Source organism: Musca autumnalis, unplaced genomic scaffold (assembly GCF_047663935.1).
Source record: "Musca autumnalis isolate F117 unplaced genomic scaffold, ASM4766393v1 scaffold_2, whole genome shotgun sequence".
Classification (NCBI taxonomy): Eukaryota; Metazoa; Arthropoda; class Insecta; order Diptera; family Muscidae; genus Musca; species Musca autumnalis.
This window is the reverse complement of record NW_027411755.1, coordinates 19,099,149-19,121,088: the sequence shown is the minus strand read 5'-3', so window position 1 is coordinate 19,121,088 and position 21,940 is coordinate 19,099,149. Positions and strand designations below refer to the sequence as shown.

General features: G+C 34.3%; 1 protein-coding gene across 1 annotated transcript in view; it reads right to left on the bottom strand.

The window, feature by feature from the left end:
• The window catches only part of nAChRalpha6 (nicotinic acetylcholine receptor alpha6), a 961,717-nt gene that overhangs the window by 97,399 nt on the left and 842,378 nt on the right, over positions 1–21,940 (bottom strand). Inside the window, exons 9-10 of the mRNA XM_073967234.1 lie at positions 13,114–13,189; positions 1,697–1,891 (exon numbers count right to left, since the gene is read on the bottom strand). Coding sequence (XP_073823335.1) covers positions 1,697–1,891; positions 13,114–13,189 — 271 coding nt within the window. The remainder of the gene's footprint in view (positions 1–1,696; positions 1,892–13,113; positions 13,190–21,940) is intronic.

The window sequence follows — 21,940 nt, the reverse complement described above, 5'->3', positions numbered from 1 at the left end:
ACCGTTTGCATTGGTATGTATGTCCTCCGTTGCAGTACTTGTTGGGGTGTTACAGTGAGTGTTATCCCTACCACCAAGCAGATAAGACTCCTCCGTCCAGGCATGTTAGGAGGGTTCCTCATGGTCTAGAGAGAGAGAGAGAGAGGGAGAGAGAGAGGTTCTACGATATAAGAGAGAACCCAGCCAGAAACAAGTAAAAAAGTAGGCTAGTATGTATGAACTTGCCGAGAAAAATATGTATTAGGATAAAATCTCAACAGTTTTGCGGGGGAGGTACATAAAGGAATGTTTCCTTTATTGGGAGTCATTCCTCTCGATGGGGCCATTATATTAGGAAACATGAACATACCCACGAAAAACATCATATCGCTGTAAACAGGGCTACCAGGATTACCTTCGGTAAGAAATTCCTAAGGATTCTCGCACAGACCCTTAATCGCACTTAAACAAAAAAGTTGGTCATTTGTGTGGGTCGTACCCTAAGGAATGGACTGATACGGTCCACTTTTGAACATAAACTAAGTTTGGACAAAATATTTCGAGATCCGAAGTTTGGACCAAATCGGTTGTTCGTTTATGGGATATTGCGCTTACAATATTAGCGAATATTTTCGAACTTCTGTGGGGGAGGTACTGGAAGGAGTGGACCTATAAGCACCATCTTCGCATGGTAGTGTATAAATGCTGAGGGTATAAAAATATATTGATGCGAGCTCTTAAAAAGCTAATGCGGAGCCTCGACGCAGTTGAAAACTAGACGAAGTGGTTCACGAACACCAATTTGAGGGATCCCCCTCGAAGTAGTGCGAAAGCGATGCCGAGTTGGACTCGAGCCCGACTTGTGGCGACATCGTCAGATGCGTAAAGAATTTCCCCATCCCGATCCGCAAAAAATTAACTGAATGAAATGAATGAACTCAATCGTTATAGGTACATTTGCCGACAAATTTTAAACAGATATGAAATTTATAACAATTGCATATTTTTAGGGGTATACAAATATAACAAAATGTATTGCATACTTTATGGATGTAATAATTAACAAAATTTGTTGCATACTTAATGATTGGTTTAAAATATAGAACTTTCGATGGGGATTCATTAAAACCCCTGTTAAGATTCCAAAGAACATCTGCTGACTAAAACTTGACTTTTTTTGTTAATAAATTTATTTTGAAATTTTTTATTTTTGAAAAATATAATTTGAAGCTCAAATCATGCAAATTCGTGACAGTTTCATAAAGAAAAACTTTTTTTAAACACTTTAATATTTTGTTTTTTTTTTTTTTTTTTAATTTCTTTTATTACGTTGTTTGTTTTTAAACTAATTTGCATAAGTAATTTTTTACACAATCCAGCATTGCCTCATTTCGCTACCGGTAATCTAAAAGTATAGAGCTGGCTTAGATTTGTAAGTTATTTATTTTTTACGAAGACGTTTTGTGTTTAACTTTTTACCTACAATTTCAACATTGTAAAATTTGTTTTCAATTTTGTTTGTATTTTTTCTTGTGGTTGGCTGTAATAGAGAAATTCTTAAAAACTAAAAAATATATATTTTGTTATAATAAAAAAATTATAGTTTTAAAAATAATCGATTCGAATTTGTTGTGTTCCAAGTTTGGTTTTTTGTTTTTAAATAAATTGAAAAAATATAAATGAAATAAAAAAGAAATTCTTTTGGTTTTATACATACCTAAGGTAAGTTTTTCACCCGAATCGGGTGGTAATGTAAATCCTAATAAAGCCATTGATGATATCAGCACACACGGCACAATTAAATTAAAAAAATAATATAATGTCCGTCGTCGTATTTGTATTGTGAATGTCACATCCACATACGGTTCTGGACAGCAGGCATAGACGATGGTATTCTTTTTGCCAGGCATGGCTATGGGTATTGAGTAGCGCATCCAGGTGAGGACAAGAGTTGGAGATATCCATGGGTTGTACAATTTCGTATTGAATTACAGTTGCAAATTACAGTACAGCATCCAGCACAGCCAAAATGAGGTATTTTTCGGTATATTTCAATGAAATTAATTAGTAAAATTATGTTAAACATGATTTAAAGCGTACACAATTTTATACACAATTTTACACACACATATATATATTGTATATAGTGGAATTCCCAGACATTTGAGTACACACTTTAACATTGAAACACACACATATACATCTGTATAAACTTATAAACACATGCAAAACAAAAATTCGCCAGAAAAAAAAAAATAAAATGCTCTTCACATTTCATTACGGCCATGCAGATTCCATTTAATTGATCGTTAACAACAGCAAATTGTTTAAATATTCATCAACTATGGACAAAAAATGAAAAAGTGGTGGAGAGCACTAAACTAAAATATGCACATGCACATCTAGCACAGTATACGTACATATGTATGTACATATATAAAGGCAACTTAAGTGTATGATATATACATTTATATACTTTTTGTCAAGAGCGCAAAGTAACCAATTCAGTCAACAGCAACAACAATTGGTCGGTCCATTGTATCAAAAGAATTTAATTTTTTTTGTTACAGAGGATTATTTCCGCCAACCAATAAAAATGTATATTGTGTGCGCTACTTTACCTTCAACTTTACCAACTTTATTACTTATTAAATATTTGCGAGGCAATATTTGAAGAAATCACTTAAGCCTTGTTCTGTTATTTTATAAAGCCACCATTATTGGCATTTAAATAAATTAATAAAATTCAAGCGGAATTTCGGTGTACCTACTTTCATTGGTAGCAATGAATAACTCAACGAAGGAATTAAAGCCGTCAAAAGTACCGAAATATTGAAAATTGATTTTCAAAATTAAAAATGTATTCGATTCATGCTTGAGCTGCATTTAAATCTCCGTCTCCGTCTAGATATTGATTGTGACACTGACTCAAAAATCGAGAGAAATAGCAAAGTCTAACCAATGAAATGATCATGATGTTTGTAAGGTTCACAACAAATGAAAAATGGCTGTATGGAGCACATCGGCGAAAGTTCAAAAGACACCTGCAAGGCAAGGGAGCTCCTGAACCTCTTAAGAATATAAGAAGATATAAGTTTTTTGACAGAAATGTTCCTACCTTATTTTGGAAAAGTTTCGTATTCCAAACGAACCAACGGAACATTTTAGCATAGTATGGACCCAGAGAACATGACAATATCTGAAATCGGACTATTGCGTGGATTTCACTGTGCAACATTTTTAATGTAATCTTGTGCAAACAATTTGAGCTGAGGATTTTTTGAAAGTACATACCCAAACGACAAAAACCCTAGTTGGGAGTTGTTGTGTTAGATCCAGCTTGGATTTTATAGCTCCATCTAAACATGGTTAAATATTGACTTTTTAAAGCAATTCTGGCCTATATCTCTGAAACCTTTGTGAATATTCATCTCACCTCTGAAGCAAATTTGTAGATAAGGGTAAGAATAAAATATATGTAGAAGTAATGAACTCGAAAAATGTAGTTTTTGCCTCAAATTGTATAAAATATCGAAAAATTCCATAATTCCGAAATGCGAGAATAAACTGTTGGTCTGAACTGTGTTTGAAATGCGTGTTGTAAAAGATATGATGCAAAATACCGCTGAAACATGAAATAAGCATTTTAGAGTTTCAGAATGTTCTGAAGAATTGCTGAGAACTTTATTTGGAAGATTTTTGCAAAGCGTTACTTGGTTCAACTCCCAATAGTTTAGCTGATACTGACAAGAATTTCAGCAATTATGTAAAATGTTCTATATTTAATCGATTTTGATGCCCTAGATGGTGTTCTTCTTATGTTTTCTGTTCGAAAGATAAGTTCTACTAGTTTAGGGCTAAAATATTGCCAAAGACAGCAAGGCCAAATTCTTAATAGTTTCTGAGATAATGGTCCGATAAATGCAAAAAACTGTAGTTTTAGCCCGGTTTAGGTGAGGCCATACAATCCGAACTGGATCTGACAGGACAAATATATACTTTCAATATATACTTTCAAAAAATGCATACTAGAAGTTGTTTGCATTTTCAGTGTTGCATAGTGTTTTTAAAGAATATTTTTCATCCATCATCAGACCAATAAAACAGTTTTTGATATTTCGACATACGCAAGCCTACGTGGGTGGTGCTCATCAGAACATAAACATGAAAGAACGGCGTAAAGTTCTGCCGATCCGAAATTGAAAAAATGAAACAATTAGTTCCCTCTTATTTATGAAAGTACTAAGCTTTTCCGCCACGCTAACTGAAGAATATCGCTTTCTTTTAAACCAATGCTACAACTATGTTTGCCAACCATTCAGTATCCGAAATACCGTGTTACAGTCCCAACGGTAAATCAATCCCTTAAAATACTTCACATCAAGCGGTATCATAATACCTTCCAATCCAAAAATCCGCAATACCTCTTCTACGGGGCTATATTAAAATGTGCATAATAATCTCTAGGCATGTTTAATACCCATATCGAATACTAAATACCAAATTTCAGCCATCGGGAGATACCGTTCTATGTGAGCTATATGAAGACGTGGACGTGAATAGTTGTTGAATAGGGTGTGATATTGAGGCCACAACTTTCCAAATACCGAAAATCGGGAGGTACCGTAGGGCTATACGACCTGTACTAACAAATATTAATTGGAATGTTTATAACACTCAACAAAGACTAAATACAAAAAATAGAAAAGTATCAGTCGGCTTTGCCGACAGAGATATACCCTCAGCCAGACAACGAAGCCGACAGATTTTTTCGGCTCGCTCGCTCACGTCTGTGCAAGACAATCGGTGGCGGCGCGCCGACTTATTTACCGACTCGCGGCTAAATTTCAGCTTAGTTAACATGTAGTTTAAATAGTCCCGGTACACACTAGAATGAATTTCATTAAAAAATTTCATGAAATTAGAGGTTCTTAGATCAAATTCCCCACTACAGAAATTTCATAAAATTACTAAGAAAGCAAAATTTCATGACATTTTTTCAATGAAATGAGTCAAGTGTGGACCGGGACTATGTATATCGCGAAATTTCATGGATTTTTGCTGAAAATTGTCGGCGCGCGCCTTTTCTACCGATTTGACGGCTGGCGATTTTTAGCCGATTTGAGCCGACAAAATCGGCGGCGGCTCGACTCGAAGAAAACGAGCGGCGGCGGCGCGCCGCCGATTTTCAGCCAACTGACTTCCCCCTCTGCCCTCAGCCTATGTGAATTGAAACTTTCATCTTCGTCGAATGTATTTATGGTATTTTCATTATGTTGTGGCATTTTTTGGACATTTGAACTTGCCGACAAAAATGTTGATTAGGATTAAAGTTAAAAAGTTTTGCGGAGGAGGTACTTGAGGGAATGGACAGACATAGTCCATTATGGAACTGGATCTTATTTAGGGAGTCATATATTTTCGATAGATATCGCGCTCACTAGTCATTTCAGTGGGTCATCATAGAAATTTTGAACCAGTATGCCAGGAAGCATGGACTTGTCTACGGACCACAATGATCACCATCAGTATACATTTACAAATGACCTTCGAACAGACCCTTAACTGCACTTAGGCACAAACGTTGAACTTTTGTGGGAGAGGTACCCTAAGAAGAGTACCTATATGGGCCATTTTAGAAGTTAAACTAAATTTGGACAAAATATTAGGAGACCCAAAGTTTGGACCAAATTGGTTGATCGGTTCTGGAGTAATCGTTCTCTCCAGCCACTACATATTGTGCCATAGGGGTTTTTACCTCTTTCGGGCTGTTTTCTAAAAAAGTATGGACGGGCCTCTGAAAAAAACTTGTACCATCGTAATTGATGCAGCAAATTCAAGTGATTCGAGAGCAGGCCTTAAATTGAACTTATCCGAAATTTTGTGTGGAAGGTACCCGAAGGAATGGACCAATATAGTCCATATTCAAACCTGATCTATATTTAATAAACATATTAGGATGTGTAAAGTATGGACCAAATCGGTCACTCCCTTCAAGAGTTATCGTGGCTAAAATTTTTCCGAACATTTTTGAACTTTTGTGGGGTAGGTACCGGAAGGAGTGGACCGATATGGCTTATCTTCAAACTTAAACTAAGTTTCAACATAATATTACTAAGGCCAAATTTTTTACCGAATCGGCAAATCCGTTCGATAGTTATCTTGCGCTCCAAACACTACACACGGTGTCACAGGGGCTTTTTGCAACTTTCAGGCTATTTTCTCAGGAAATATGGACTTGCCCCTGATGGAACTTGTACCGTCGTATAGGGGACAGTGAATAAAAGTTGTCATAACAAAAATCAAATTGATTCGAGAGCAGGTCCTAAACTGAAATTTTCCAAGTTTTGTATGGGAGGTACCCGAAGGAGTGGAAGAATTGGGTCCATATTGGAACCTCATCTATGTCTGGTAGAAATTTCACGATGTGCAAAGTATGGACCGAATCGGTTACTCCCTTCAAGAGTTATCGTGCGCACAAATTTTCCGAACTTTTGTGGGGGAGGTACCGAAAGGATTGGACCGATATAAGCCATCTTCGAACTTAAACTAAGTTTGGACAAAAAAGCCAAATTTTGGACCGAATCGGTTGATCCGTGCGAGAGTTATCGTGCGCTCCAACCAGCCAGACAGACAGACGAACGGACATGGCTAAATCAACTCCAAATTGTCTGAAACGGATTTCGTCCAAACATACTTGGGGTCTAAAGCCATTATTTCGATGAGGCACATTTTGCCCGTATGAAAGTCTATATGGTAATATTCAAAAAAGTTTTATAATCGTTGAAGTTGAGGTTCACCATTTAATAAGTCGCGAACTGTTAATATATTTTATAAAATATGAATATTTTTATGTTAATTGAAGTGTTTTAGCCACGATCTCATAATATGGACCATAACAAATAATTTTCGTGGAAGCTGCGTTGGTGGTAATATAAAAAAATGGGAAAAATGTGTTGAAGTAAACATGTTTTTTGTGTTCTTTTTTGATTTCTAGCCAAACCACGCAAAATTTGAACCTGTGCTCAAAGAAAGAACTAAACAATACCCCTGGGGCAACATGGTTCTAGTGTATGACTTTTGGATATATACACTGCATCCCCCTAAAATCGATGCTGACATTTTGAAGTTTTGATTTCAGTGTTTTTCGAATTTTTCTTATAATTAGAGGGTGCAACTAGATAATAATCCAAACTAGTTTATAGGATTGTAGAGCTCGCAATTCCACGTCGTTCGATGTATATCTCATGAGTGTGCTCCGTACAGCTTCCTAGTAATAAGAGTCCAACGGCGAAAATTTGGTGCGTAAATTTTCTGAAAAAACCTATTTTTTGGCTTTAAAATTTACAACTGTCGTACAGGTACCCCTGAACCCCGCGTGATTTTAGTTTTTTTACGTGCCGGATCTAATGAGCTCTTCCGCGGTCGAATCCATCTACTAAAACGCCGGATATAGATACCTTGAAAGTAGGAAAATCTGGAAAAATATATTTTGACAATTCCGCGAATTGAACCGCGAATTTCTTTGATTATTTTTACATAAATGTAACCCTTATACGCGATTATAATATTTGCCAAAATGGTGTGTCACAAATTACAAAGAATCAGGAGTAATATCCCTATTTATCCCAAAATAGAATGCGGTGGCACATCCGCAGTTCTTGACGAATCTGTCTAAAATAATTTATATTGACGTATTTTTAATAGAGGGCCATTGAAATCGGATGCAACTTATAATCATATGCACATCGCGTAATTTTTGCCCACTTGAAGGTTTTTTGAATAGTAAGGTGCAACTGATGGCACACTTTGGCCGCTGAATGAAACATGGGAAAATCCATGCATATTAATAGACATGGACTCCCTGTATCCGAAAAGCGCATGCACCTCAAACGATTTAAACCAATTTGCGAATTATTCGGTTTTTAACTTCTATGTTTTTTCTTTGATTGTAATTTCAATATTACTCTCTACTTCTTATTTCTATTGCTTATCACAGAAAGCAAATATACTTTCACGATGACTAATTACTTTTTTCGTAGAAGTTTAAGCAAAATACTTCAGGATTTGGATGGAAATTTAGCGAAATAATGGAATAACTATCAACATTTATTTTTCAAATTTTTCGTATTTAACCAAAAATATATTTTTGAAATAATTTTCAACAATAAGTTTCCGTTCTTTGTTGTTGCTGTAATATGCAAGTTATAAGCGCGATCTTTATAATTTTGGACTCACATTTTTCTACGCGTTGTCTAGATTCTGTACGTATTTTTAAATTATTTTTTTAGAGATTTTTTGGCCTCTGATTTAGAATAAATAAAATTTATTCCAAAATTTCTTCAATATTTTTTGATTTTCCGCGAAAATAAAAATAAATTTAGCAAATATTTTAGCATCTACGAATAGATATCAAATGCTGCTAACGATTCATATATACATTTTCTTATTACAACACAATAGGAATTTTTAAATATTTTTTCTTTACAAAAGAGTAAAACCGCATATAACTTTTGAGTGCAGCATCCAATTTTGTGAACGCGAACAGATTTGAAACCACGATTTTTTTCGTAACCCATGTACCAAAAATGGCGGATGTGCTCGCCAAAAAAGTTTTTAATTTTTTTTCTATGTAATTGTAAAGGAAATTTGAAATTTACCATATACCCTCGTTAGCATAAATGCTGAGGGTATAAACAGTCTCATGGCTGAAAAAAAGTTGAAAACTTCTTAAGCGCTGCACAGTGGCCAAATCTCCGAAAATGTTGGCCAAAAATGGAAAAACCTTTATCAATTTACGCAAAATAGTGTCAAATATGGTTTATAGGATCGCACTGCGTGTAGTTATGAAAAACAAGTAAGAAAGTATCAGTCAGCTGAGCCGACAGAGATATACCCTCAGCCACGTACCCGAAGAAAAAAAGTTAACACATTACTTCTGTAGGTTTTTTAGCTGTTGGGAAAATTTTCCAGGATGGAAAGGGCCGCAAAAAACTACATGTTGCAACAAAATTCAGAATGATCCAAGACGAGTGCATTTTTTCCAAACTTTGGGTAGGGTGTACCCATAGGAGTGATCCGATGTAGTACATATTCGGACCTAATACAAATCTGTAGGAAATATTTTTTTTCTTTATTAGTCTATGGATATTTTCCTTACATAATAATTATATAATTAAATATGTTGTACTTAATTTTCTGAATTTAAATATATTACAATTTTACTTTTCAATTTACAAAGTTTGAGCTAAATTGATTTCTCTCTTAAAGGGATATTTTACACATTAGCCAGTTTAGGTGGTGCCGGTAGGATTTTCTGGACCTTTTTGGGTCATTATCTCAGGAAGTATGGACTTTCCCACGAAAAAAATTACAACGTCGTAACAGGGGCCGCAAGTGCAACCTGCTGCGTCACAAATTAATAAGATCGGAGAGGAGTTGTTAAACTATACTTTTTCCAAATTTTGTGTGGGAGGTACTCAAATGAGTGGACCGATATAGTCCATATTGGAACTCGATCTATGACTGAAAGTAATATTACCAACAGCAAAGTTTGGCTCAATTCGTTTATTCCCTCCTAGAGTTATCATGCCCACAATCTTGGCGAAAAATTTTGAACCTTTGTGGGGGAGGTACCGGAAGGAGTGGACCGATATGGTCTGTCTTCGAATTCAAACTAAGTTTGGACAAAATATTGAAAGACCCAAAATTTTAACCAAATATGTTGATCCGTTCGAGAGTTATCGTACACTCCAACTACGACACATGGTATTATATGGGTTGTTTGCAGTTTTCGTGCTGATTTCTGAGGATATATGGACTTGCTCCTGAAAAAAATTATATCGTCGTAATGGGGGTAGTGAATACAAGTGGCTGCAACAAAAATCAAAGCGATTCGAGAGCAGGCCTTAAACTGCACTGAAGCAAAATTTTGTGTGGGAGGTACCCGAAAGAGTGAACCAATCGGGTCCATATTGGAACCTCATCTATGTCTGGTAGAAATGTCACGATGTGCAAAGTATGGACTAATTCGGTTACTCCCTTCAAGAGTTATCGTGCGGACAATTTTTCCGAACATTTTTGAACTTTTGTGGGGGAGGTACCTGAAGGAGTGGACCGATATGGTCCATCTTCGAACTTAAATCAAATCTGGACAAAATATTTCGATACCCAAAATTTAAACCGAATCGATTGATCCGTTCGAGAGTTATCGTGCGCACCAGCCAGCCAGACAGACAGACAGACGGACAGACAGACAGACAGACGGACGGACATTGCTAGATCGACTCAAAATTGTCTGAAACGGATATCGTACAAACATACTTGGGGTCTAAAACCATTATTTCGATGAGGCACATTTTTGGCCGTATCAAAGTGTAAATACCCTCTTTACCCTAAAGGCTGAGGGTATAAAAATATATACGTTTCTTGTTTAGTAAGTGGGTATAAAAGAAGGTCAAAATTCGGTATTGTGGGAGTCCATGGAAGACGAAAATACCTTTGGTTTCTTTGGGTAACGGTAAATATATGATTTTGTAACGGTAAATATAGTGAAAAACTTGGTTTCTTCGATTTTCAACTTAAAACGGACATAACTTCTTTTTTCCACATTTTTATGAAAACTGAAACCAGCAACCCGAAAACCTAAGAACCCAAGGTTTGGTCTATATCTATTCATTTTTAGAGTTTTGGCCAGGTTTTTCGTAAAATTGACCACTGTGCACTGTGCTATATTATGCACAATACAAGGGGACTAAGATACTAATAAGAAATATTCTAGTAGAAGTTATACATACATATATGACTGTGTCTGACGATTAAAAATATATTATACATAGCTGCATCTGAATTCATATTTAATTCTCGAAATTCACAGGAAAACGATTGTGAATCCGCAGTCGCAAGAAGACTGGGCATTATCGAATGGCAAAATAGGTGCTTACAACTATAAAAGGAGTGGATGCGGGGGATGCTGTCAATGGCAAAACTATTTTGAAACTGAAAGTATATTTATATTTTTTTGTTTTTTTTATTCTTGGACATCTGAGGAATTCTTTATTTTTTATTCATTTGATTACAAAATATATGTATTTTCAAAACGTTTGGCTTTTAATATTTAATATTTATTATTTATAAAATGGACCAGCTTAAGATAAATTTTATCTTTTTCGATTGTTTGAGTGGAGTATTCCCCCATTGGCTCAACTTCATTTACTACCCTCTATTACAGAGAGTAATGTTTTTCAAAACGAACTGACAGTGTTGCAAAATTTTACTGATCGCTACCAATATCATGATTTCATCCCGGCGAAGGGAATTATCAATTGGCTTCTCAGTTTTTGAAATGATGCCTTTTTAGCGAAAAACCGAACTCTTTAAGTGTCTAGTATTCTCATATGAATGAGAATCACACTCACTTTTCGGCTTTTCCAAAGAAACACCAAAATCAAAATATTTTGCAACATGTCAGCACGTATCAACTAAGAATTCTTCGAATTCTATGAGTTGAAAAGAACACCAACACAGTTGCCTGTGAGGTTGTTTATTGGAATTTTGTTTTTTTTTTGTTTTTAACAAAGCTCCAATCCGCCCGTGCCTTGACTGTTTTTTGTTTGTTTTGTTTATTGTTGAAGTTCAATCTCATTTTCGATTGTTTGAGTGGAGTATTCCCCCATTGGCTCAACTTCATTTATTACCCTCTATTACAGAGAGTAATGTTTTTCAAAACGAACTGACAGTGTTGCAAAATTTTACTGATCGCTACCAATATCATGATTTCATCCCGGCGAAGGGAATTATCAATTGGCTTCTCAGTTTTTGAAATGATGCCTTTTTAGCGAAAAACCGAACTCTTTAAGTGTCTAGTATTCTCATATGAAAACAAACAAAAAACAGCCAAGGCACGGGCGGATTGGAGCTTTGTTAAAAACAAAAAAAAAAAAAACAAAATTCCAATAAACAACCTCACAGGCAACTGTGTTGGTGTTCTTTTCAACTCATAGAATTCGAAGAATTCTTAGTTGATACGTGCTGACATGTTGCAAAATATTTTGATTTTGGTGTTTCTTTGGAAAAGCCGAAAAGTGAGTGTGATTCTCATTCATATGAGAATACTAGACACTTAAAGAGTTCGGTTTTTCGCTAAAAAGGCATCATTTCAAAAACTGAGAAGCCAATTGATAATTCCCTTCGCCGGGATGAAATCATGATATTGGTAGCGATCAGTAAAATTTTGCAACACTGTCAGTTCGTTTTGAAAAACATTACTCTCTGTAATAGAGGGTAATAAATGAAGTTGAGCCAATGGGGGAATACTCCACTCAAACAATCGAAAATGAGATTGAACTTCAACAATAAACAAAACAGATAAATTTTATCGATATAAACATAATTATATTTGTAAAAATGTTTGTAAAAAAACTGCTACAAAATACAAATAAGCCTGCAAAATTTAATATAGATAAAAGCAAACTAAAATTTATGGCGTCTACTGAGAACAATTGGTTTCGTATTTCACAAGAAAACAATAAAAAATCGTTATATTAATAAATAGCTTGTATGAACGATTGCGACTGTACTGTCTAGGGAGCTCCAAGTGCAATGAATCAAGCAACACTTATTAAAGAAGCAAATAATATACTGTGGTCTGAGAATACAATGTGAAATGATCATATGGTGGGTAAACCATTCTATCTCTACGTGACATATCCTTTTTAGTGAAATAATTCAAAACACATTGTGTTTCCAAACTTTAAAATATATTGGCATGCGAGCAATAAAAAATAGATTATTTAAAAATATATACATAAAATTATCAAAATAAAAATGTGTAATAAAGTTAACAAAATATATTCATAAATATTTGAAATATAATAATAAATGTTTTTTATAACAAAAACAAATATATAAATATCTGTTTGTTTGTTTATATAAAAAACCAAAAACAAATGACTTTGACATAATAGACAAAAATTAAAAAAGGACATAGACACAGTTAAGTTATTGGACAGTTGTACAGTTAAATAGACAGATAGATAAATAGATTAAAAAACAGATAACATTGAAAGTGTGTAAAACATAAACAAATAGATTTGCTGTTTGTTTAAGAAGAAGAACAAAAATATTTTTACTAACCGATTAAATACCATTCGCCGTTTGTTATAAAATCGGATAGATCCCCTCCATCTTCGGAATTCAAAACCAAATCCAACTGTGTGTTGTTATAAATATATTGTTTTGAGATTTTTCAATATGTTTTATGTGACAGACATATCGAAAAATATGCGACGAACACACAGCAAAAACATATTTTCCACGGGAACATTTTTTTTTGGGTTGGTTAAAGAAAAGTAGTTTTTTTAAAGAGATTTTTTGTCATTAATGGTTTTTATAGAAAATATGTTTTTTTTCTTCATTGCAATATATATTTGAGATGAATATTCCAAAATGAAAAGTTATGATTGGTAACAGGTAAGAAATAATAAAATGTTTGGTTGGATTTCAAAAAAAAACTTGTTTGGAGAAAGGAATATTTTTTTGTCGACTTAACGGTGGATTTACAGTTTTATATATTTACATGAGTAATTGAAAGTTCTTGAGGTCTTATGTTTTTTAAAACATAATGGGGTTGAGGGCCAAACTAAATTTCATGGAAGAGTTTGAGCTTCAAACTCATCTCTATAGAAAAGTTTGAGCATCAAACTCCCCTCTATAGAACAGTTTGAGCATCAAACTTATCTCTTTAGAAGAGTATGAGCATCAAACTCATTTCTAGAGAAAAGTTTGAACATCAAACTCATCTCTATAGAAGATTTTGAGCATCAAACTCTTGTCTATAGAAGAGTTTGAGCATCAAATTCATCTGCATAGAAGAGTGTGGGCATCAAACTAAACTCTATAGAAGATTTTGAGCATCAAACTCATTTCATTAGAAGAGTTTGAGCTTCAAACTCATCTTTACAAAAATAATTTTCATAGAAGAGTTTGAGCTTCAAAGTAATTTCTTAAGAAGTGTTTGAGCTTCAAACTAATCTCTATAGAAAAGTTAGAGCATCAAACTCCCCTCTATAGAAGAGCTTGAGCATCAAACTCATCTGTATAGAAGAGTTTGAGTCTCAAACTCATCCGTATTGAAGAGTATGAGTCTCAAACGCATCTGTATAGAAGAGTTTGAGTCTCAAACACATCTGTATAGAAGAGTTTAAGTCTCAAACTCATCTGTATAGAAGAGTTTGAGTCTCAAACTCATCTGTATAGAAGAGTTTGAGTCTCAAACTCATCTGTATAGAAGAGTTTGAGTTTCAAACTCATCTGTATAGAAGAGTTTGAGTTTCGAACTCATCTGTATAGAAGAGTTTGAGCTTCACACTCACCTGTATAGAAGAGTTTGAGTTTCAAACTCATCTGTATAGAAGAGTTTGAGCTTCAAACTCATCTTTATAAAAATAATTTTCATAAAAGAGTTTGAGCTTCAAAATCATTTCTTAAGAAGAGTTTGAGCTTCAAACTCATCTCTATAGAAAAGTTTGAGCATCAAACTCCCCTCTATAGAAGAGTTTGAGCATCAAACTCATCTCTATAGAAGAGTATGAGCATCAAACTCATTTCTAGAGAAAAGTTTGAAAATCAAACTCATCTCTGTAGAAAAGTTTGAGCATCAAACTTATTTCTATAGAAGAGTTTGAGCATCAAATTCATCTGCATAGAAGAGTGTGGCATCAAACTAATCTCTATAGAAGATTTTGAGCATCAAACTCATCTCAATATAAGAGTTTGAGCTTCATACTCATCTGTATAGAAGGGTTTGAGCTTCAAACTCATCTGCGAAGAAGAGTTTGAACATCAAACCCATCTGTATAGAAGAGTTTGAGTCTCAAACTCATCTGTATAGAGGAGTTGGAGTCTTAAACTCATCTGTATAAAAGAGTTTGAGTCTCAAATTCATCTGTATAAATGATTTTGAGCTTCAAACTCATCTGTATAGAAGAGTTTGAATCTTAAACACATCTGTATAGAAGAGTTTGAGTATCAAACTCATCTATATAGAATAGTTTGAGACTCAAACTCGTCTGTATAGAAGAGTTTGAGTCTCAAACTCATCTGTATAGAAGAGTTTGAGTCTCAAACTCATCTGTATAGAAGAGTTTGAGTCTCAAACTCATCTGTATAGGAGAGTTTGAGTCTCAAACTCATCTGTAAAGAAGAGCTTGAGCTTCAAACTCATCTGTATAGAAGAGTTTGAGTCTCAAACTCATCTGTATAAAAGAGTTTGAGTCTCAAATTCATCTGTATAAAAGATTTTGAGCTTCAAACTCATCTGAATAGAAGAGTTTGAATCTCAAACACATCTGTATAGAAGAGTTTGAATCTCAAACACATCTGTATAGAAGAGTTTGAGTATCAAACTCATCTATATAGAAGAGTTGGAGTCTCAAACTCGTCTGTATAGAAGAGTTTGAGTCTCAAACTCATCTGTATAAAAGAGTTTGAGCCTCAAATTTCTCTGTACAGAAGAGTTTGAGTCTCAAACTCATCTGTATAGAAGATTTTGAGCCTCAAACTCATCTGTATAGAATAGTTTGAGCCTCAAACTCATCTGTGTAGAAGAGTTTGAGCCTCAAACTCATCTGTATAGAAGAGTTTGGGTCTCAAACTCATCAGTATAGAAGAGTTTGAGCCTCAAACTCATCAGTATAGAAGAGTTTGAGCCTCAAACTCATCTGTATAGAAGAGTTTGGGTCTCAAATTCATCTGTGTAGAAGAGTTTGAGTCTCAAACTCATCTGTGTAGAAGAGTTTGAGCTTCAAACTCATCTGTATAGAAGAGTTTGAGTCTCAAACTCATCTGTATAGAAGAGTTTGAGTCTCAAACTCATCTGTATAGAAGAGTTTGAGTCTCAAACTCATCTGTATAGAAGAGTTTGAGTCTCAAACTCATCTGTATAGAAGAGTTTGAGTCTCAAACTCATCTGTATAGAAGAGTTTGAGTATCAAACTCATCTGTATAGAAGAGTTTGAGTCTCAAACTCATCTGTATAGAAGAGTTTGAGTCTCAAACTCATCTGTATAGAAGAGTTTGAGTCTCAAACTCATCTGTATAGAAGAGTTTGAGTCTCAAACTAATCTGTATAGAAGAGTTTGAGTCTCAAACTCATCTGTATAGAGGAGTTGGAGTCTTAAACTCATCTGTATAGAAGAGTTTGGGTCCCAAACTCATCTGTATAGACCAGTTTGAGTCTCAAACTCATCTGTATAGAAGAGTTTGAGTCTCAAACTCATCTGTATAGAAGAGTTTGAGTCTCAAACTCATCTGCATGGAAGAGTTGAGTCTCAAACTCATCTGTATAGAAGAGTTTGAGTCTCAAACTCATCTGTATAGAAGAGTTTGAGTCTCAAACTCATCTGTATAGAAGAGTTTGAGTCTCAAACTCATCTGTATAGAAGAGTTTGAGTCTCAAACTCATCTGTATAGAAGAGTTTGAGTCTCAAACTCATCTGTATAGAAGAGTTTGAGTCTCAAATTCATCTGTATAGAAGAGTTTGAGTCTCAAACTCATCTGTATAGAAGAGTTTGAGTTTCAAACTCATCTGTATAGAAGAGTTTGAATCTCAAACTCATCTGTATAGAAGAGTTTGAGTTTCAAACTCATATGTATAGAAGAGTTTGAGTCTCAAACTCATCTGTATAGAAGAGTTTGAGTCTCAAACTCATCTGTATAGAAGAGTTTGAGTCTCAAACTCATCTGTATAGAAGAGTTTGAGTCTCAAACTCATCTGTATAGAAGAGTTTGAGTCTCAAACTCATCTGTATAGAAGAGTTTGAGTCTCAAACTCATCTGTATATAAGAGTTTGAGTCTCAAACTCATCTGTATAGAAGAGTTTGAGTCTCAAACTCATCTGTATAGAAGAGTTTGAGCCCCAAACTCATCTGTATAGAAGAGTTTGAGCCCCAAACTCATCTGTATAGAAGAGTTTAAGCCTCAAACTTATCTGTATAGAAGAGTTTGAGCCTCAAACTCATCTATATAGAAGAGTTTGGGTCTCAAACTCATCTGTGTAGAAGAGTTTGAGTCTCAAACTCATCTGTATAGAAGAGTTTGAGTCTCAAACTCATCTGTATAGAAGAGTTTGAGTCTCAAACTCATCTGTATAGAAGAGTTTGTGCCTCAAACTCATTTGTATAGAAGAGTTTGAGTCTCAAACTCATTTGTATAGAAGAGTTTGAGTCTCAAACTCATTTGTATAGAAGATTTTGAGTCTCAAACTCATTTGTATAGAAGAGTTTGAGTCTCAAACTCATTTGTATAGAAGTGTTTGAGTCTCAAACTCATTTGTACAGAAGAGTTCGAGTCTCAAACTCATCTGTATAGAAGAGTTTGAATCTCAAACTCCTCTCTATAAAAGAGTTTGAATGTCAAACTCATCTGTATTGAAGAGTTTGAGTCTCAAACTCATCTGTATAGACCAGTTTGAGTCTCAAACTCATCTGTATAGAAGATTTTCAGTTTCAAGCTCATCTGTATAGAAGAGTTTGAGCCTCAAAATCATCTGTATAGAAGAGTTTGAGTCTTAAAATCATCTACATAGAAGAGTTTGAGTGTCAAACTCATCTGTATAGAAGAGTTTGAGCTTCAAACTCATCTGTATAGAAGAGTTTGAGTTTCAAACTCATCTGTATAGAAGAGTTTGAGTTTCAAACTCATCTGTATAGAAGAGTTTGAGTTTCAAACTCATCTGTATAGAAGAGTTTGAGTCTCAAACTCATCTGTGTAGAAGAGTTTGAGTCTCAAACTCATCTGTATGGAAGAGTTTGAGTCTCAAACTCATCTGTATAGAAGAGTTTGAGTCTCAAACTCATCTGTATAGAAGAGTTTGAGTCTCAAACTCATCTGTATAGAAGAGTTTGAGTCTCAAACTCATCTGTATAGAAGAGTTTGAGTCTCAAACTCATCTGTATAGAAGAGTTTGTGCCTCAAACTCATTTGTATAGAAGAGTTTGAGTCTCAAATTCATTTGTATAGAAGATTTTGAGTCTCAAACTCATTTGTATAGAAGAGTTTGAGTCTCAAACTCATTTGTATAGAAGAGTTTGAGTCTCAAACTCATTTGTACAGAAGAGTTTGAGTCTCAAACTCATCTGTATAGACCAGTTTGAGTCTCAAACTCATCTGTATAGAAGTTTTTGAGTTTCAAGCTCATCTGTATAGAAGAGTTTGAGCCTCAAAATCATCTGTATAGAAGAGTTTGAGTCTTAAAATCATCTACATAGAAGAGTTTGAGTGTCAAACTCATCTGTATAGAAGAGTTTGAGCTTCAAACTCATCTGTATAGAAGAGTTTGAGTTTCAAACTCATCTGTATAGAAGAGTTTGAGTTTCAAACTCATCTGTATAGAAGAGTTTGAGTTTCAAACTCATCTGTATAGACGAGTTTGAGTTTCAAACTCATCTGTATAGAAGAGTTTGAGTCTCAAACTCATCTGTATAGAAGAGTTTGAGTCTCAAACTCATCTGTATAGAAGAGTTAGAGTCTTAAACTCATCTGTATAGAAGAGTTTGGGTCTCAAACTCATCTGTATAGAAGAGTTTAAGCCTCAAACTTATCTGTATAGAAGAGTTTGAGCCTCAAACTCATCTGTATAGAAGAGTTTGGGTCTCAAACTCATCTGTGTAGAAGAGTGTGAGTCTCAAACTCATCTGTGTAGAAGAGTTTGGGTCTCAAACTCATCTGTGTAGAAGAGTGTGAGTCTCAAACTCATCTGTGTAGAAGAGTTTGAGTCTCAAACTCATATGTATAGAACAGTTTGAGCTTCAAACTCATCTGTATAGAAGGGTTTGAGCTTCAAACTCATCTGTATAGAAGGGTTTGAGCTTCAAACTCATATGTATAGAAGAGTTTGAGTCTCAAACTCATCTGTAAAGAAGGGTTTGATTTTCAAACTCATATGTATAGAAGAGTTTGAGTCCCAAACTAGTCTGTATAGAAGAGTTTGAGTCTTAAATGCATCACTGTAGAAAAGTTTGAGTCTCAAACTCATCTCTAGAAAACAGTTTGAATTTCAAGCTCTTATAAATATTTTGTATAATTGTCCAAATTAAATTTATCTTCAATGACGTAGATAATTGTGTAATCCAAAAACTTTCAATTACTAAAAAGATAATTTACCAAAAAATCAAAAATTTTTTCATTCAAAAAAACCAAGGGCAAATAATACCGTCAAAACTAAGGGCGAACGAAGATAGTCGGAAAGAGTCTTAGAGAGAGAAAAAAATATGAACATAGTTTTAACCGTAAAATTTACCCTTAGTCGAAACTGTAAAATCCTACTTTCAAATATTTTGAAAAACTTCTTCAGTAAAATATTCCTTTCTCCTCACTTGAGAAATAAATTGTGTGTTGGTGTGTAAGTGTGGGTGTGTTGTTGTAATTGTTCTTGACTTTTCTTTTCTGTTGTCAATTTCATTAAGAGTCTTTACAAACGTTAAAAATTTTGTATTCCAATTTGAATTTTGTCACATTTTTTTGTGTTTCTTTCAATTCATTGAACAAATTTTCTACAAAATTTTTAATAGTGGTTCACCATACAGTGAAATCATGTTGTCGATTTCAACTGTCAGTTGTTTTTTGTTTTCATTTTTCTCTGTTGCTGTCATGCAAAATAGTTGAAATGAATTTTTTCAATTTAAATTGATTTCTTTAATAAAGAGATTGAGTTTTTGAAAAAAGTTATTTCACACATGATTCCAATTAAGACCTTGTTTTTGTTGTTGGTAGCGTAGCTGAACGTGATCAGTTATGTTCTTTTTTCTATATTTGTTGAAATTTTGATTGGTTTTTTTGTTTTGAAGTAGAAAATTTGTAGGTGTTCTCTTTTGTAATTTTTTCTGTGTTGTTGTTGTGTTCTGTTTTAGTTTTTTTTTGTGTATTGCAAGTGTTTTTGTGATGTTCTTGTATTTTTTCAATATAAAATATTATTAATTGAAAAATGTTGGTTGTGTTGGTTTGTTTTTCTGCAATGATGGACAGTGGATGTCATTTAGACGGACATGTATTTTTTGTTACCGTATTTGAAGAAATTTGACAGTCAAACTTATCTACACAGACATGTTTGACCATCAAACTCGTATACCCTGAGACTTTTGACCATCAAATTCATTAAAGTTAGGTCCAAATCATCTATACAGAGAAGTTCCATAATTAAATTGTTTTCAATATTTTTCATTAACATGTCATCCACTGTTCACTCACCAACTGTTTCACGTGTAGTGTTTTCTGGAAATAGTTTTCTATGTTTCAAACTAATTTATGTTTTCACGTGTGTTTCCAATAGAAAAAATCATACTTTTTATATCTGGTTTTGCAATTCACAAAAACGCAGTGAAATGTTATTAATTCCGTTATGTTTTTGGTTAGTATTTATTGTTGTAGTTCAAAATTACAAAAAAGAGAAAGAAAATATAGTTTTTTACAAAATAGAAATTCGTTGTGAAAAAGAAATATAAAAGTGTTAATTGAAAAGGTTTTAAGTTGTTTAGAAAATACAGAGGGTCTTTAGTTTGTTGTGAATGTTCTTTTTCATACAAAATAAACAAAATCAAAGGTGTAATGAAGTAGTGTTTGAAAAAATGTCTTTGAGGTTGGAGGGTAAGGTCGAAAGGGATAAATAGTTTGAACATTTTAACCTTAGAAAGGAAAAATTGGCTCCTATAGAGTTGAGTTTGAACTTCAAACTCGCCTATAGAGTTGAGTTTGAACTTCAATTTCGCCTAAAGAGTTGAATTTGAACTTCAAATTCGCCTCTAGAGTAGAGTTTGAACTTCAAACTCGCCTACAGAGTATAGTTTAAACTTCAAACTCGCCTATAGAGTTGAGTTTGAACTTCAAACTCGCCAATAGAGTTGAGTTTGAACTTCAAACTCGCCTATAGAGTTGAGTTTGAACTTCAAACTCGCCTATAGAGTTGAGTTTGAACTTCAAACTCGCCTATAGAGTTGAGTTTGAACTTCCAACTCGCCTAGAGAGGTGAGCTTGAACTTTAAACTCGCAAATAGATTTGAGTTTGAACTTCAAACTCGCCTATAGAGTAGAGTTTGAACTTCAAACATGCCTATAGAGTTGATGAGTTTGAACTTCGAAATCGCCTATAGAGTTGAGTTTGAACTTCAAACTCGCCTATAGAGATAAGTTTGAACTTCAAACTCGCCCATAGAGTTAAGTTTGAACTTCAAACTTGCCCATAGTGTTGAGTTTGAACTTCAAACTCGCCCATAGAGTTGAAACTCGCCTATAGAATAGAGTTTGAACTTCAAACATGCCAATAAAGTTGAGTTTGAACTTCAAACTCGCCTATAGAGTTGAGTTTGAACTTCAAACTCGCCTATAGAGTTGATTTTGAACTTCAAACTCACCTATTTAGTTGATTTTGAACTTTAAACTCACCTATAGAGTTGAGTTTGAACTTCAAAATCGCCTATAGAGTTAAGTTTGAACTTCAAACTCGCCTAAAGATTTGAGTTTGAAATTCAAACTCGCCTATTGAGTTGAGTTTAAAGTTCAAACTCGCCCATAGAGTTGAGTTTGAACTTCAAGCTCCCCTATAGAGTTGAGTTTGAACTTCAAACTCGCCTATATAGTTGAGTTTGAACTTCAAACTCGCCTATATAGTTGAGTTTGAACTTCAAACTCGCCTATATAGTTGAGTTTGAACTTCAAACTCGCCTATAGAGTTGAGTTTGAACTTCAAATTCGCTTATAGAACTGAGTTTGAACTTCAAAATTGCCTATAGAGTTGAGTTTGAACTTCAAACTCGCCAATAGAGTTGAGTTTGAACTTCAAACTCGCCTATAGAGTTGAGTTTGAACTTCAAACTCGCCTATAGAGTTGATTTTGAACTTCAAACTCGCCAATAGAGTTGAGTTTTAACTTCAAACTCGCCTATAGAGTTGAGTTTGAACTTCAAAAT